We start from the raw sequence: 17,290 nt of genomic DNA, 5'->3' as shown, positions 1-17,290 counted from the left end.
AATGTAAAATGGATAGTGATTTATGTAATGTGTAAGTAATTTACAGTGCCCTCGCATGGTGAGTCCTTGGACTCCATGGAGGTGTGACGTAATAATAATATCCTTTTGTTATTGGTAGTAATTGGAGTGTTAATAGATGGGAATTTGAAGTTCAGGGGCCATGTGGCAAAAATTGCAAATACAACTCAAAAGATAATTGCAATGCTGAAATGTTCACATGTAAAGATAAGACATTTGGCTTCTTTACAAGGCCTTGATAAGACCTCACTTGGACTATTGTGCGCAGGTCTGGTCTCCTGGTTTCCGTTGTGATTCTGATGTATTGGAGAGAGTACAAAGAAGAGTTTAAATTGATATCAGGAATGTGGAATATTGGTTATGAAGACAGATTGAGAATTTGTATACTGCAGACACTAGCAAACAGAAGAAAGAGGGGTGATATGATTGAGACTTACAAACTTCTGAAAGGGTGGTACAGGATTTCAATTTTTTTTTTTTTTTTCTTATGTTGGGTCCATATACGAGAGGTTGGTCTGTCAACCTATACTTCGTTAGTATCGTATGTGGGTGGTGGGTTGGTAAAGGAGAAATTTGTTTACATTTGATTTAAACACCTGCATATTGTATTCCTTGGGAAATACATCAGGAGGAAGACTGTTCAACAGTACCGCAGTACAGGATGAATGAGGAGGAAAATAAACTTTTTCTGTGGGTTTCAAATGTAAAAGGATGGTTGGCGGCAGGTGTACGTGTTTCAATGGGCTTAGTACAGAGTGGGGGAATTATTGATGCTGTTTCAGATGAACATTTCCCATGAAAATATTTATAGAATATACAAATTGCAGAGACCAAGCGTCTATGTGAAAGTGAGGGGAGCGAGTTGGTGAGCGATGGGTCATTTACTAGTCTAATTGCTCTCCTCTGGATTGAGTCAAGGATTTTCAGGGAGCCTTTAGGAGCTCCACTCCAGATGTGAGTATTCGATAGTTGGGCGGATCTGTGATTTATATAGTGTTAACAGCTGTTTAGAGGTGAAGTAGCGTCTTGAGCGAAAGAGAAAACTTTGTTTTTTGGAAGCTGAGGATGCAATGGTTGTGATGTGTTTATGCCAGGAGAGGCTTGATGTCAGGGTAATTCCGAGAAGAGAAATTTCGTCTTCTCTGTGAATTTGAGTGTTATCGAAAACAGTGCTGGGGGAAATTGGTTTTCTTTTTTGTGAGAAATAAGACAGAACTGGGTTTCACTAGCGTTGAAGTTGACGAGGTTATCTGAGCCCCCATTGGCGGATGGCTTTGAGGTCGGAATTAAGGGCAGTGGTGGTTGATGTTCTGTGGGTCGAAGTGAGTTGTGTAGAGTAGGGTTTGTCAAATGAAAGGGTGGAATGCAATGTGCTGTCATCTGCAAAACTGTGTATTGGGTTGGAGGTCAACTGAAGTAGGTCATTGATATATACAGAAGGAAGAGGATCGGTGAGAGAACTGAACCTTGTGGGACCCTAGCATTAGTTGGATAGGGAGCCGTCTACCATTACACATAGTGTGCGTCCAGACAGGAAGCTGGCAATTCATCTGCAGAAGTCCTGAGGCAGTCCAAATGATGGGAGTTTGCTTAGTAAGCCTTTGTGCCGGACTCGGTCAAAGGCTTTGGTGATATCAAGTGCAACTACTTGGGATTCACCGAATTTCTCCATGGCGTTTGTCCAGTGATGGGTGATGTATGAGAGTAGATCTCCTGTTAAACAGCTTTGACAGAATCCGTACTGGTGGTCGCTTAATAGCCGGGTACCTTCAAGGTAGATTAGGAGTTGAGAGTTGATGGTTTTCTCCATTACTTTAGATAGGACTGAAGTGAGTGAGATAGGGCGGTAGTTAGATGGCAGTAATTTGTCACCCTTTTTAGGAATGGGTTGAATATAGGCCAGTTTCCAGGCTTTTGAATATATACACCAGTAGAGTAAGAGAGTGTGTACAGATGGCATAGGATAGGAGTCAGTTCTGGTGCGTAGACCTTCAGGATAATTGGAGGAATGCCGTCAGGGCCAGGAGACATTTTTGTGTCTAATTTTGACAACAGGTTTATGATATCTTTTTGGCAAAAGGATACAGTGGGCATTGTATGTTGGGCAGTTGGAATGACTGGGATGAATTGATGGAATTTCAATTTATAGCGGGAAAAGGACGAGAGGGCTTCCTTGGAAGCTGAGAATGAAGGCCGCCAAGAAGGGTGTGAGGGATAGATTTTTCTCTCAGAAGGTAGTGCATGGTTGGAATGGATTGGCTTTGGATGTTGTGAGCGCAAGCAGTGTGAATGAATTCAAGAATAAGTATGCCAGCTGGTGTGTGTAGTATGTGGCCTCCTCGATAAGTCTCTGACTCCTTGGAAGTCTCTCTTAATAATAATAATTCCTTCAAACATGCTGTGTATATTTATTATTATTGTTGTTATTATTGCTGTACTACTTCTACGTCCACTACTACTATACTGACACCTCCGAGGACTCATTGCGGGCGAAGTGTCATGTAGTAATAAAGAACTGCCTGATAAAGCGATGAGAACAAGAGTTTAGGGCATCTACAATAGGCTTTGTGATGTCTAACAATGGTCTTCTACGATGAGTTTTCTGACTCCATGAAGATCATGAGCAAAAGAATAATTCATTTTAATAATGAAATTTAAGTGAAATCTAATGTAATTTCACTAATTTAATTTACTAATAATGATTAATTAAATATGTATAATGTGTATTTTTTATAATTAATTTGTCAATTTTTAAATTTCTATTTATTTTACCCCAGCTGATAATTTTCACATAAATTGGAAATAAATATTTTTAAAAAATTATTTTAAAATACGAACATTTTCAACGTACATTTTTTCGTATAGAGGGCGGATTTCCAAGAGATATTATCACACAAGTGACGCACGAAATTGGTTGTTTTATTTGGGGTGAAAAATAATTTCTGTTGTCAATCATAAAATTTGATTATATTGTCAAAAAGCATGGATAAAAAAATCTAGAAAACTTGTCATTTTTTAATATTATGTTAAACATTGACTGTGGGTGATTCAGGTTAAAGGATGCTCTGATTTTGGAAGTGATTTTTCGGCTTGCAGTGTACTTCATTGTGGAATCCATGTAAATGAATGCAACAAAAGGAAAGTTCACTGAGCACAGTTCACTTAGATTGAAATGAATAGAAACTGAATCCTCAAACACCGTTTATTCCCACAAGGAAAGTGGAGCTCTTTATGTCCAAACTAACTTTTTCGAAGAATGATAGCCAGCTGGACTCTACCTTTGCAAATCCCTGGCTTATCAGTGATATCATATTCTCCTGGATGGGGAAAAGACCTTCCATCTCCTGGCCTAAACCCCAACACGTATATGTTATCACACCGCAAGAAATATGAATTTCTTGCGGTGTGAGTTGGTGATAAAATAAAATAAGTCTACCTGCCAACACTAACGAAAATCAACTGACTCCCGAAACTAGCTGAAAAAAATCCCAAGAAAGAATTCCATAGTCGGTGGCTTGAACTATGAAACTAAACGTCATTTCCACATGGCTGTACTACATTTAATTTTGTTGTGAGCAACTCCACAACGCTCAATTTATTGTCAGAATGTTGGAAGTTAAGCCTTCTTGGGCTGGTTTCCCAGATAGTTGATCTCTGGCACTGGCAATTAGGGCTTTTTTGTTTGTTTGTCTTTTCCACCCAAGCTCACACTATTTCATATAATAACGTATAGTATTAGGGTTAATGCCAGAAATGGCGGCAGTTGTCTGCCCTACTCTCTTGAATGCTTATTAAAACAAATAAGTCTTAGACCAACTGTTTTGCGGTTGTAATGTTGGAGCAAAGCTGTTCGGTTAGTTAGGGCTAAATGGCCTTGCTTACTCTCTTTGGAGAATAAAAGGCGTTAACTAATTTTCATTTTAAAATTTATTTTACCATCGTTACTTATTTTCGTTTACATTTCATATTGTTCACTGAAATTTTAGTACAGTCATCCCTCGACTTACGTCTGGGTTCCGTTCCATCCGGCAGGACGTCAGTCGGTCGAACGCAAGTCGATACATTAAATCAACAGAAGGGTTAGGGACTTAACCGTATTAATTATACTGTCATTTTAATTTTTTTTAAAACCTTATAAAACTGTACGGTACTTTACTGCCACTAAAAAACAGGAGAATAACCAAATCTTCCTCCACAATCACATCTTCATTACCTTCCCTATGTGATGGACCAGGCTGTGGATCTTCTGGTGTAACCTTTCTTTGTTTTTTTGATGAAATTGTCCAATGTGCTTTGCTTATTCCTCTTTTTCTTTTCATCATAAATTTGTTCATAGCAAGCAAACGCATCATGTACTTCCTACTAATAAGTAGCGTTCAACATTGGGGTCCATGTCTTCAGCCATTTTGAGAACATCGCTAACTACAGAGAACAAGACCCTTCACAGTGAATTGTTTACTACTGCTTCTTGTTTCACATTTCCCTCTTCCTTTTCTCGTTCTTCCTCTTCTGCAACATTGTTCCTCCAGTTCGACCAATTCTTCATTGGTCAGCTCTTCAGAAGCACTTTCTGTGAGTTGATCGATGACATAAATCATTCACTCCAAGATACAGATTATTTGTTAGGCCCACTATTTCTTCACTCAATTTACAGAGGTCTTCATTTTTTTTCAAACCTTCCAAAATCGTGCACGAACCTTTTTAATGTATTTTCCATACCACTCGAACATTGAGAGGTCACTTCGTCCCAAGCCACAACAATATACTTAATAGCATAAATATTTAATTTTCCAGAATTGCATGAGAGTCTGGTAATTTCCTTCAGTGACAGGAATGACTTGTGAAGAAATTATACGTAGATGATAAGCCTTAAACACTTCAAGGAATTCCTTGATCTATCGGTTGGTTCAATGAAATAGTGTTTGGAGGGAGAAAATATGACCTCGATCTTGGGGTGAAGATCACCGATGTAAGACGCATCTAGAATTAAAAGTTTCAATTCTACATTTTCTTTCACACAATAGCTTTCCATTTCACTCTCATAACAGTTGATAAAGACATCCGCAAACAATTTTTGAGTCATCCGCGACTTCTTATATCTCCACTAATTAGCTGGAAGAGTATGCTTCCTAATGTTTTGAAGGCTCGTGGATTCTCGCTGTGCCTTATCACAAATGGTTTCAGTTTATATCCAGTCACATTAACCACTAACAGAATTGTAATACAGTCTTCAAGAGCTTGAAACCAGGCATAGATTTTAGCTTTCTTGCGAATGAATTTTCCGTTCAGGTATTTTTTTCCAAAACAAGGAGGGCTCATCCATATTAAATATTTGCTGTGGAATTTTCTCCCGCAATAATTTTATCCAGTTTCTCCACAAACTCCTTGGCAGCATTCTCAGCACTTGCAGATTCCCATACATTTTCACGTTATGCAAAGCAAATCGCTGTCTGAATCTCATGAACCAACCGGAAGACGCGTTAAATTCGTAGTTATAATCCGTCCGAATGCCGAGGGAGGTTGCCGCTGAACGCGCTGTTGCCACAGTGCATGATGCATTGTTCTAAATAGAAACCTTTTTATTTTACGCTTGCGTCTTGTTCGAAAGTATAGTCGAAAATGTTATTTATTCTCTTATGGGATCACGGACGTATCTTCGAAAGGACGTAACTCGAACGGACGTAAGTCGAGGAATGCCTCTATTTGTTTTTCTTTTTAGTTTGTTTGGAATTATTAAGTGTAACGAAATATTTTACACATGACCGTGTGTTTTAGTCACAAGTTACTTGTGACAATGTTTTTGTACTGAACTGCTAAAGAATATTACTAAAATAATTTGCATGAAATCAGATTTGTATGCAAGCAAAATTCACTTCAGGAAAAGACAATCGTATGCACTCATGACACAGACCTTATATCTAGCTCTTCTGCAGCTAAACTAAGTTTATATAGTTAGCTTCACTCATTAGTGCAGATCGCATCCACTTTCTGTTTGTCGTTAAAACAGACCACCAGAATAATGAAACCCCTCTTTCGGATAGGTGTACTTTTCTATTTTCTTCCTCTTTCTTTATTTTTATCCATCATCTTTGCAATAGACCAGTTGAAAATTTTTCAGCGTTTCAGATTTAAAACCAGTTGCTTCCAAACATTAAAAAATAACATTTTATAAAGTTTTTCTTTGCACTAAATAATATGATATGGAACACTTCTAACATCTCCCCGATACCTAGCTGGTAGACCAGTTTCAGCATCCTACAACTTTTCGTTCATTTTTTTATTCTAATATTCAGGAGAGGGTTGCAAGGGCTATTGAGAAAGGAAATCAGAATTTTATTTTGAGCGAAGATCCTGTTCAGTACTTAAAGATGCTTGATTTTCTTCATGTTTTCAAGTATAATAAGAAATTACAATTTTTAATTAAAAACCTGTGTTTTCTATCAAAATTACTTCTTGCGTGAATTTTGGGACACCCTGTACAATGCCCTTTCTCCCCAGTCGAAATCTTGAGTTTGGTCCCCCATACGTTATGTATTCGTCCATTTTGTGCGCGCGCACACAAAATGAACTCTCTGAGACATTGCCGATGTCAAGTACCAGAGGAACTCCACATTGGCATGCTAAGATACGTTGCATAAAATGATGGCCACAGACGAATTTAAGCTTAAGTACATAATATTTCGTATGTTATCTTTTAATTGTGAAATTTGATGCACTGGAAACGATCAACTTGTTAACTTCCAATTCATACCTGCTTCTCCCAGCTCCATACATTCCCGTACTTTACAGAAAACATTGTTACTATAAGCAGATCTTATTTTATTTTTTATATTTTTCTAGGGCCTACGAAGGGTCCAAGCCGACTCTTTTTCTTGCTATACCAGACCTTTTGAGACAAATCTTGGTGAAAGATTTCAATTCCTTTCCAGGTAGAAGGGTAAGTTATTTTCTATTTTTTTCTACATGCTGGAGAATCTTAGTTATGGCAATATCAATCAATTAAAAAAAAAATAGAAATTTCGGATAGAATTAAATACGAGGTAATTGCAAGTGTTGCACACCTGCAATTACCTCGATACATGATATTTTTTATTTATTTATTAAACGATATTACTACTATAATGTAGCAGTCAGAAGATGAAATTGTGTAGTTTATTATTTGCTTATTTACATTTACAAATATTAGGAATTCACTTATAATAAAGTTTTGATTTTTAATTTAAAAATAAGGAAATATATAATACAAAGCATGCGTTGGTAAAAACCAACTATTATGAAAATATGACAGCCTCTGTAACACTAAAAGAAGATAGGTGTCGTTAAAAAATTGGAGTCAAATTATTATTACCATAATTCAAAACGAATTTCATTATTAGTTCGTTTTTTGATTTAAGGATTAAAACGAGTAAAAATATATATGCCTACATGTTATGATGTTATTTGTCGGTCTATATTTTCTTGTCTGTTAAGTTTGGTAGCTATGGTGTATATGGGAATATACACCATCCTGGTGTATATTTATCCTGGTTTAAACCAAGATATTTTCTCGTAGTGTCTGGAAAAAAATATCAGCAAACGTTGTATTGAAAATTTGTTGTCTACACTATAGCGGTTTTATGGAAACGCCCCAGTTACTCCGTTTCATAGACAAGATGAAATGGAAACACAAGGACTGAGTAATACATCTTTGATTTGAACTCCATCAGCACCTATAAAGAATTAGAATGCCAGCTGAGGGTAAGACCAGCATATCTTAAGTCAGTACAGGAACCTACGGCGACTCTGGTCAAATATTTGTCACGCATATCAACAGTTAGTGGGAAATACATCTAGGAGGATGGCATTTGGTATCTGTCAATGTTGGACCAAAGAAAATTCACCATATTAGAATTTTTTTTAACTTATTGAATCCGTTGATAAATAGTGCCGTTCTTGTTCTTTTCGAAGGGTATTTTAACCTTAACCTCTTTTCCAACCTGTGAGATACTCCTTAGTACAGCTCTAAGGGGAGATCGAGAGAGAGAGAGAGATTGGGGGGGGGGTTATATTTCTAAGATATTAAGAAACAGGTTGAATACATATCTAAGAAAATATGTCTCTGTCATAAACGAGTATCAAAAAGTCATCTCATTGTAATTATTTATAAAGCTCTAATATTTCTATTTCTTATGAGGACATCGTTATCCCTCTGGGAGTGCTGCTTGTTTGAGAGTTTCAGTTTGGGATTTATTTGTTTCCGGGATTAAAATCCTTGCTGCATTTCAGATCGTTTGGTGAAGATCAGAAAGAGATATCTGAATAAAACTCTATTTAGTCATTATTAGAGGCATATAGCCTGCAGAGAACCAAAAACCGGTTAATCCTGTAGATAAGATTATGTTTACAATAAAGAATAATAATAAAAAAAAATATTTAGTCATCATGATTATAAAGAAGCTTCAATCCTATCTATCTATCTATCTATCTATATATATATATATATATATATATATATGGTATATATAGGAAGTTTTTTACCTTGGTAATAATATATGTTAAAGATGCCAAGCTATTTTAAACCTGGTTTTACTCCATTTCCCTAGTAAGCAAACAGACAAATAAGTCAAGTTTGCGCCTGCACGTAGTGCAAGTCTAAGTGACCTGTAAAGTAGTGCAAGTCTTAGGCAACTCGTGGTAAAGGTAGAATAAGCTCTGATCACTAATCTTAATATTTACCCTTAATGCAAAACCCATTTCCTTTAGGAGATGTATGATGCTATGCATCAAATGCAAGGGGCCACTACCCAGACCGGTTTCGGTCTGGGTAGTGGCCCCTTGGTAAAAAAACTTCCTACCCAAGGTGAAAAACTTCGTACATCTATCTTTCATCCTGAGATTTTTATTTAATAAGGTCAAAGCACCTTATGGTAACTAATTTGTTTTGATAAAATACTTATAAGCTCTGTATTACTTAGCATTATTATTAAAATTATTATTATTATTATTTGACACCTCCAGGGAGTCCTAAGACTCATCGAGGGAGAATGTGTCAACAGCGTCGAACGATTGGTTCCCTTCGAACTACTGGTATTCCTAAGCCTGGCTCCCACTGATGAGACCTCAATAAAGGTCGAAACCGGTCTGGGTAATGGCCTCTTACCTTGAATGCAGAGCATCATACATCTCCTAAAGGAGATGGGCTTTGCATTAAGGGTAAATATTAAGAATAGTGATCAGAGCTTATTCCACCTTTACCACGAGTTGCCTAGCTTGCACTGCTTTACGGGTCACTTAGACTTGCACTACGTGCAGGCGCAAACTTGACTTATTTGTCTGCTGCTTACTTGGGAAATGGAATAAAAACAGGTTTAAAATAGCTTGGCATCTTTAACAAGAAGATGATTCCAACCCTATCACTCATATACAGTTACCATTTATCAACTCTCTTACCCCAAAACTATCTAGAATTATATATATACACCCCTCAAAACTATCTAGAATTATGAAGAAATTCAAAATAAAGACCGACTATACTACTCTGCCAAAACTTCGTTCTTTTCTGAGTCGACCAAAACCAAAACACAACTAACTGCATTTTACTGGTGTTTATAAAGTTATGTGCGACTGTCGTCGGCCTTATTTTGGCCAGACAGATAAATCTGTTTCACTTCGTCTTGAGGAACATAGACGTGACATCTCCTACAGTAGAACACGAGCGAGTGCCCTTTCAAGTCATGTTCTCTTCTCCGCAAACTCAAACCTCGAAGAACGGCCACACCAAGTTGATTGGGACCGCACAACCAATTTATATATATGCAAGGATGAATTTGAAAGACGAATTATCGAATCAAAAGAAATAGTTCTGGACCCTTAAAACTTGACCAACAATCTAAGCTACAATTTGCCTAATTCCCATAGCGCAGTAATCCAGTACTAGCGCTCTAAAATTAGCGGTCACACAAATTCAACGCATGCCAACAGTAGCACGCGGTCACCTATTCAAATATGACTCTTACTATTCTGCTTCTTCTTTTTATTAAGCTGGAAAGTCCATGTTTTTTACCTTATTATTTTTATAAGTCTTATGTTATTTCTTTCTCACCTGAAGAAGTCGGAACACCAATGAAACTAGTCGTGATGTATTAAAGGTTTTTGTTATACTTTCTCGGGTTCTAGTCAGTTAAATTTTAATTTTATAAATAAATAAATAAATATATATATATATATATATATATATATACATGTATATATATATATATATACATATTTATTTATTTCTTAGATTGGTTAGATTCCTTTCTTAGATTTCTGAAAGCGAAGTATGAACATTATAACATTACCGCTACTTTAATATTTATTTCAAATATTTTCCTTCTAGAAATGACATTTTTCACTTGATTTTTTTCTTTTACAGCTCTTCAGCACTGGAGATCCCTTACTGGACAATATGCTGCAAAATTTAAATGGAGATCAATGGAAGCGAGTAAGGACTATTGTAACCCCCTCTTTCACTTCCGGAAAGATGAGAAAGGTATTCCAATGAATCTCTGTTTAGTCGGTATGAAAATAATAAAGCAATACGTATGTGTCGATGTTTTCTATTTTAAATTAGTATTGAGAAAACCAATAAAAGTTGTTAGAATAGCTCGGTGATTTAATTTCATCATAGATAAGCTCATGAAAAGCATAACATTTAATAATAATAAGCTAATGCCTTTTTATTTCCTTATAGGAAGTAGGCTAGGCCGTTTAACCCTATCTAGCTTTCAGAGACCGAGTGGGTAGCTCAATCTCTACTGGTAGCCAATCAGAGATAGCTGGCCCGTGACTGTCACTAATTATAAGCCGCCACCGATGAAGAGAGTGGCAAGCAAGTGCTGCCATTTCTTAGGGTACCTAACACTAATAGAATATATTACTGTCTGGATTAATGTGGGGAGAAAAACCCGCTTGCCCGTGCCAGAGATCGACTAACTCGGGAACCTGTCGAAGACTGCCTTAGAAAAAGTTCCTGCAGTTGGCGACTAGACTTGAACTGAAGTTTATCTTCTGTTGGCCTGTTGCAGAAGATGCAAGCACCACTTCTACTGAGCTACACAGGCCTTGCATAGTATTTGTACAATGTTTTTTTATTATAGTTCTTTTGTATATTGTATCGTGTAATGGACGAAGGTTTAGTCTTGAGTCTCGAAATTCCATTGAGGTATCATCTAATAATAATAATAAATCCTCTGAATGCCTTTTATTTCCCAAAGGGAGTAGGCAAGGCCGTTTATCCCTAACTTTGAAAGACTGGAGAAGCCTGACCCACCTGTTGGTCACAGATAGTTGGCCGAAGGCTATTGTTGATTTCAATAGGTATCCTGGGAGGAGAGTACAGAAAACAACTGGCGCCATCTAATAATCCTTACCCGTCTTCTAAACAACTTAAAATATCATTTCAGAAATTTTAAGTTACTTTGAAGATGACTATACGTCAAGGATTAAGGATTTAAAGAATTTATAAAAAACTTTATTAAGTTTGTTTGCATTTTGAATTAACGAACAACATTTAAATGCTTAGTATGACACGTACTTTGTCGTGAATATTCTTTTTTCATTTGTAGCTTATTTTAATCGGAAAAATTTATTCTAGATGACCGCGATTATAAATGACTGTGCTGAGACTGCTGCGAAAAATTTCATGGAAGCTGCAAGAAAAGGAGACTCTGTAGACTGCAAAAGGTGGGTGAATAGTTTCTTTACAAATTATCTTAGCTGAGATTTTTGACTGATAAACTGTTTACGTAAACCAACTCTTTCTTATCATTTAGATGCAGATGACGAAATATAAATATAAATTTGGTAGCAAATCCTTATTGTTTAAATGCAACAGACGATCATAATAGGATACCAATACATTTTAATTTCGACTTGAGGCGCCTCTTTGGTGTGTAATGATTTCGATATTATGATTGTCTGTTTTAAAAAGAACCAAATGAAAGTAGTACGGTAGGTTAATCCAAGTGATTTGCAGCCAAACACGACCTGTACCGTAGTTTCCCAAGTAGCGGGCTGAGTCGATTTCAAGTGGATTACGAAAAGGTTAAAATAGATGCGGAAATGTTTCCAAATGACAGTTCAAGTTTTCATGCGATTTAAGTGGCATGTATCATTAAAAGTTGAAACTAGGGATTGTTCCTGTACAGTTTAATTGAGAGACATCTGTAGCTGAATTGTGACATCTCTTTGTAGAGGGTAACATATCTGGAAGTGCTGCCTGTCTTTTGAAATGAAAATTGTTTCGACATACTCGTTAAAAGGGGTTTCATTACCTATAAGAGTACGGTACTGTCATGAGCTCAAAAATAAAGTATTATTTAGAAAATAAAACGAATGCGAGAATTTACAAGTAAATGGGGTTTTTATTTACTATAAAATGTGTGTACAGATACAACTTGTCTATGAGGACATTTTTCTTGGTCCAAATCACCCCGTGATCTTGATTTTGCGACTTAACGAGATCCGAATAATAAACTAAGTGGACTGATTTTCCTGTAACATTGGTGGCAGCAGTGATATAAATGTACGTATTCGATAATGACTACATAAGATGTAATTAATGTAATGATCACGAATTTAAATTGTTTTCGGATGATTTTATAGAAACAATTTGCCTATTTTCTCCTCTAAAAATGGATAACCAAGTTTCAGAGATTGCATATTGACTTGCGTTATTAGGTCTGTTAATTCAGCTAGAATTGAAAGGCCATGACTATCTTTGGAGTCGAGATGGAACGACTGCTAGGACTTGGCAACGTTTTACTTCAGTTGTTGTGCTAGTGGATGCACTGGATGAAGGAATGGAGCCCAACTTCTGTTGCTTGCTATGGCGATATTTTTACTAACTTAATTGCTCTTTTCAGAAAGTTCACAACATTATTTGGTTTGTTCATGCAATTTACCAAGAACCACACGAAAGTTTGAAGAAAATACGGGAGGAAAAAATGGTTTCATAAATGCATCTATTAGTTATTCCTGGATTCTAACTGGATGGATTTTTTATTACTTTAGTATTTGGAATCCTTTAAAAAATTTGTCAAGCTATTTCAATTTTTGTTTCTTCTGGATCATTTGAAAGGCTACAAAAACTATCAAAATGATATATAATAATTCCACTCTCTGGCCTGATGGAATTTTATAGTAGTGACAAAATTGGGACAAACAACATTTTATGTGTAAAATGCCACAAGTATAATGTTTGACACATTCACCGGATTTCTTCACAAGTACAACTGATGAGTAGAATTCTTGGAATAATGAAATTAATCAAAATACCCTGTTTTATAAGCTTCACCTCAATACTATCATGGACGGTGTTCGCACTGATTAATAAAGAAAATAACGAATATTAATTTAACTTATTTGCTGATATTACATCTTCAGAGTACAAAACAGTTTTTCACAGTACACGAAGAGCAACAATTTGCATAACATGTCATAATTGATGCCATCTTTGTTGGATACAGAAAGGGAAAAAAAAAGTATTAATTTATCTTAAAATGACTGTCTCCCATATTTTGAGTGAATTGATACAGGCATACTTGTTGAGGTTTGAGGGTGTTTTAAAGTTGTTGTTAATTCCAAAAACAATCCCTGTGACTTATAATGACTTCTGTGTAGCATTTTTGTTTTTTTCCGTTTGATCCTATCTGAAGGAGCATTCAAGGCATAGTCTGCTAGTCCCGACTTGCCATAACGATAGTGTCGAACGTATTTTGTATGTTCTCCAAGAATGCTGCTGTTTTTAAGCCCACTTCCGTACTGCCGAAAAAATTTTTTTCATAGGGGCTTTTCAACCAAATTTTGTCATACACAAAGGGATTTTCCTCTCCCACAAACTTTACTTTTCTTCAAAAAAAAAAAAATTGCTCTCAAATACAAAAAAATATCATTCTGGAGATACTCACTTAATATCCCAAGTTTCTTTGTCATCGTCCTAAACCAACCGCTGTTTTCCGTGTCTAAAACGTCTCAAATGTCTTATTCAGTTAATGGTGTCAAACTGCTGATATGTCATTAGACATTTGCAGTGAGCTATTTTGCACCATGGCAATTTTACATGGAATACTAAAATTAATTCGGTATCTTGATAAGCTGTACTAGAGGCCGTGATATTTTAAATTAAAACCATGCTCTCATACTAATTGCTTTTTTTTTTAATCATTATTATTATTATTATCATATGACGTCTCCATGAAGTCCCACCTACAAAATTCATGTTCTATCTGCACCCCGTCTCCGACGCACTACACGGCATTTTTCTCCATGCTTCTTAGACAGGGAGGAAATGCCTTGATGATGTACTTAATTCTATCTGCATAGTGTATTATGTTCTGTAAATTACGTGTGTTCACCTTGCCGGTTTTCCTGTTTTACGGTATGAAAAACCAAAATACCAGCAGGAAGATAATCCTTCTACCTATGATACTGCTAACTCATCTTCAGTTGAAAACTCCCAAATAATGGTCATCTGCATCCTAGACAGGATTCGAAGCCAGGTATTTCCAGTCAAAGGGCCAGTGGCGACTTGTACATAAGCACTGCGACACTGCATCATCCCGAAGGAAAAAAAAGGAAAAAGTTAAATTTTGTTTGTGTTTATAAATAATAACAATGCATACAACATTACGTAAATGAAATACAACATGTTAAAGGTTACAGCTTATGTTTCGACATTGATTGAACAGTTAATAATTGGAATTGTTCGATTAACGCTTTAGATTACGAAACAAATACACTGCGATCTAACGCAGTGCCGGAATTATCACGTTCGGCCAACTGCAGCTAGACTCTCCGATATTCGTTTGCGCTTCTCATTGCATGTAACTAATGAATCCGACACTGCTCAACGAGCAGTGTCGCTACAGATAAATAGTACGCGTGGGCGCGTTATTTCTGTGTACGAAACTTTTATTATTGGTGTGTGTTCGTGGTGAGGGTGAAATATTTTTAAAAAAGCAATTTTTTCATCATCATCATCAAATTCCACATCAATACTAACTTCCTATCTACAATTTTCTGTCAAATCAGTCTGTTACTTGTCAAGACTCCAACCTTATCAGATCTTATATTTCTATCTCTTCTATGGCACCTTGTACCGTATCAATCCTCCTCTATCTTGGTCTTCCTCTGGGTCGTTTTCCTGCCAACCTGGCAGAGAACGCTTGTTTTGCTAATCTTTCCTCGTCCTTTTTTTTAATGTATAAATTTTTTAGTAATTTTTTCAATATTTAAATTTTTTTATTAATTAATTGGTTACTGATTAGGAAAAAATTTATTATTTTTCTTATTTTGTATATGCAGCACCCTCATTTAAAATTTTCACCGGCTGCCACTGTAAAGGGCATCATTCTCACCCTGAGCTACCGTGGCCTCTTTACACATTTTTTTTTTTTTTTAATCTCTCAGTTGTGTGCGTGTATTCCCTGTTTTGTGGGAGTGGGAAAAACTACCTCGAGTTTACTTGAATCAAAAACTATGTTGCCGTCAGATGAATTTATGATAATTGAATTCACTTTCTTTTAAAAATGTACATCAGGACAAGAATCGAACCTGGATCTTTTCCAAATTGAAAGGGACAAGTCCAGTCATTCCTGTAACTGCGCTACTTAGGCTTGCAGTAAAAACTTTTAATTAATGCATATGACCAAACTTGCAGTCCAACATAAATCATCTCATTTTATCTCTTTTAACATCACTCCATTATTATCTGTATATTGTTTTGCGTGGTATTAAAACTAATTTTGTTTGTTTGCTTGTTTTGTTTTAGAATCTTTGGTGCTTTCACTATGGATGTCATCAGCAGCACAGCTTTCGGAGTGAAGATAGATTCTCATAATGACCCCAACAACCCCATGGTGGCCAATGCCAGACAAGTTTTTAGTAGAAATGTCTCCGTGAAAAGTTTAATTCCCTGTAGGTATTCAATTCGATTTAATTAAATTCACACACACACACACACACACACACACACACACACACACACACACACACACACACACACACACACACACACACACACACACACATCCCTATATATATATATACACACATATATACATACCCTCCCTATATACATATATATACACACTCCCTATATATATATATATATATAGGGAGCCCCTAGTATGTGTGTGTATATATATATATATATATATATATACATACTAGGGGCTCCTCCCCCTGACGCCTACGGCACCCCCCCCCCGAGTGTTCCGGACTGGTAAGTAGGTTCTCCTTGAATTCTGATGACTTGAATTTTGAAGACTCGACACTAAAGGTAGCCCCTGAGTTTCAAAACGTTTCAAATAACTTGACAAAAAACGTGAGACACAAAAACATTACAAAAATGTCTTATCATTTTATATTATAGAGTAGATATATTTAAAATGATGATTTCTTGTATTAACTCGGAATTGGAATATGTTCTTTTTTTTTTTTTTTTTTTTTTTTTTTTTTTTGTACTGACTGAGATTCAAGAATTAGAACAAACAATTAAATTTATTAATTACGCAACATGTTTCATCGGAGTGACCGATGAAACACACACACGCACAAGTGTGTGTGTGTGTGTGTGTGTGTGTGTGTGTGTGTGTGTGTGTGTGTGTGTGTGTGTGTGTGTGTGTGTGTGTGTGTGTGTGTGTGTGTGTTTACTTGTGTGTAAAGATACCAAGACATTTTAAACTTGGTTTTAATCCTTATCCCAAGTAAGCAAAACCATGATTTGCGCGTGAAATATATTCACGTCTAAGCTACTTGTATATAGAGGCTAATGACTTCGTATCACTTGTCTTAGTATATATATCCCATAATGCAAAGCACACCCCTTTCGGACGTGTATAATGCAATGCATAATGGGAAGGGCCACTACCCAGACCGGTTTCGACCTTTATTGAGGTCTCCTCATTGGGAGCCAGACCCGGGAGAGATACCAAGTGTGAAGTAAAGCAGAAGTCATATACAGTATATTTCAAAATACAAGTAGCCAAAAGGTGCCTGACCTTATTAGTAAAAATCTCTGGATGAGACAAAGATGTACTAAGACAAGTGATACGAAGTCATTTGCCTCTATATACAAGTAGCTTAGACGTGAATATATTTCACGCGCAAATCATGGTTTTGCTTACTTGGGAGAAGGATCAAAACCAAGTTTAAAATGTCTTGGTATCTTTAACCTATATAACCCCTTTCGGACGTGTATAATGCAATGCATAATGGGAAGGGCCACTACCCAGACCGGTTTCGACCTTTA

General features: G+C 36.3%; 1 protein-coding gene across 2 annotated transcripts in view; it reads left to right on the top strand.

The window, feature by feature from the left end:
- Nucleotides 1–17,290, top strand: part of LOC150095750 (cytochrome P450 3A8-like) — a 38,752-nt gene that overhangs the window by 7,622 nt on the left and 13,840 nt on the right. For both annotated transcript variants that reach the window (XM_090410131.1, XM_090410130.1), the window contains exons 4-7: nucleotides 6,859–6,955; nucleotides 10,412–10,528; nucleotides 11,633–11,721; nucleotides 15,809–15,954. In XM_090410131.1, the coding sequence (XP_090266257.1) occupies nucleotides 6,859–6,955; nucleotides 10,412–10,528; nucleotides 11,633–11,721; nucleotides 15,809–15,954 (449 nt within the window). The remainder of the gene's footprint in view (nucleotides 1–6,858; nucleotides 6,956–10,411; nucleotides 10,529–11,632; nucleotides 11,722–15,808; nucleotides 15,955–17,290) is intronic.

The sequence above is a fragment of the Typopeltis vanoorti genome, chromosome 20, assembly GCF_054136105.1.
Source record: "Typopeltis vanoorti isolate ZY-2024b chromosome 20, IOZ_Tvanoo_1.0, whole genome shotgun sequence".
Taxonomy (NCBI): Eukaryota; Metazoa; Arthropoda; class Arachnida; order Uropygi; family Thelyphonidae; genus Typopeltis; species Typopeltis vanoorti.
The sequence above is the reverse complement of the archived record's forward strand: the minus strand, read 5'-3'. Positions and strand labels throughout refer to the sequence as shown.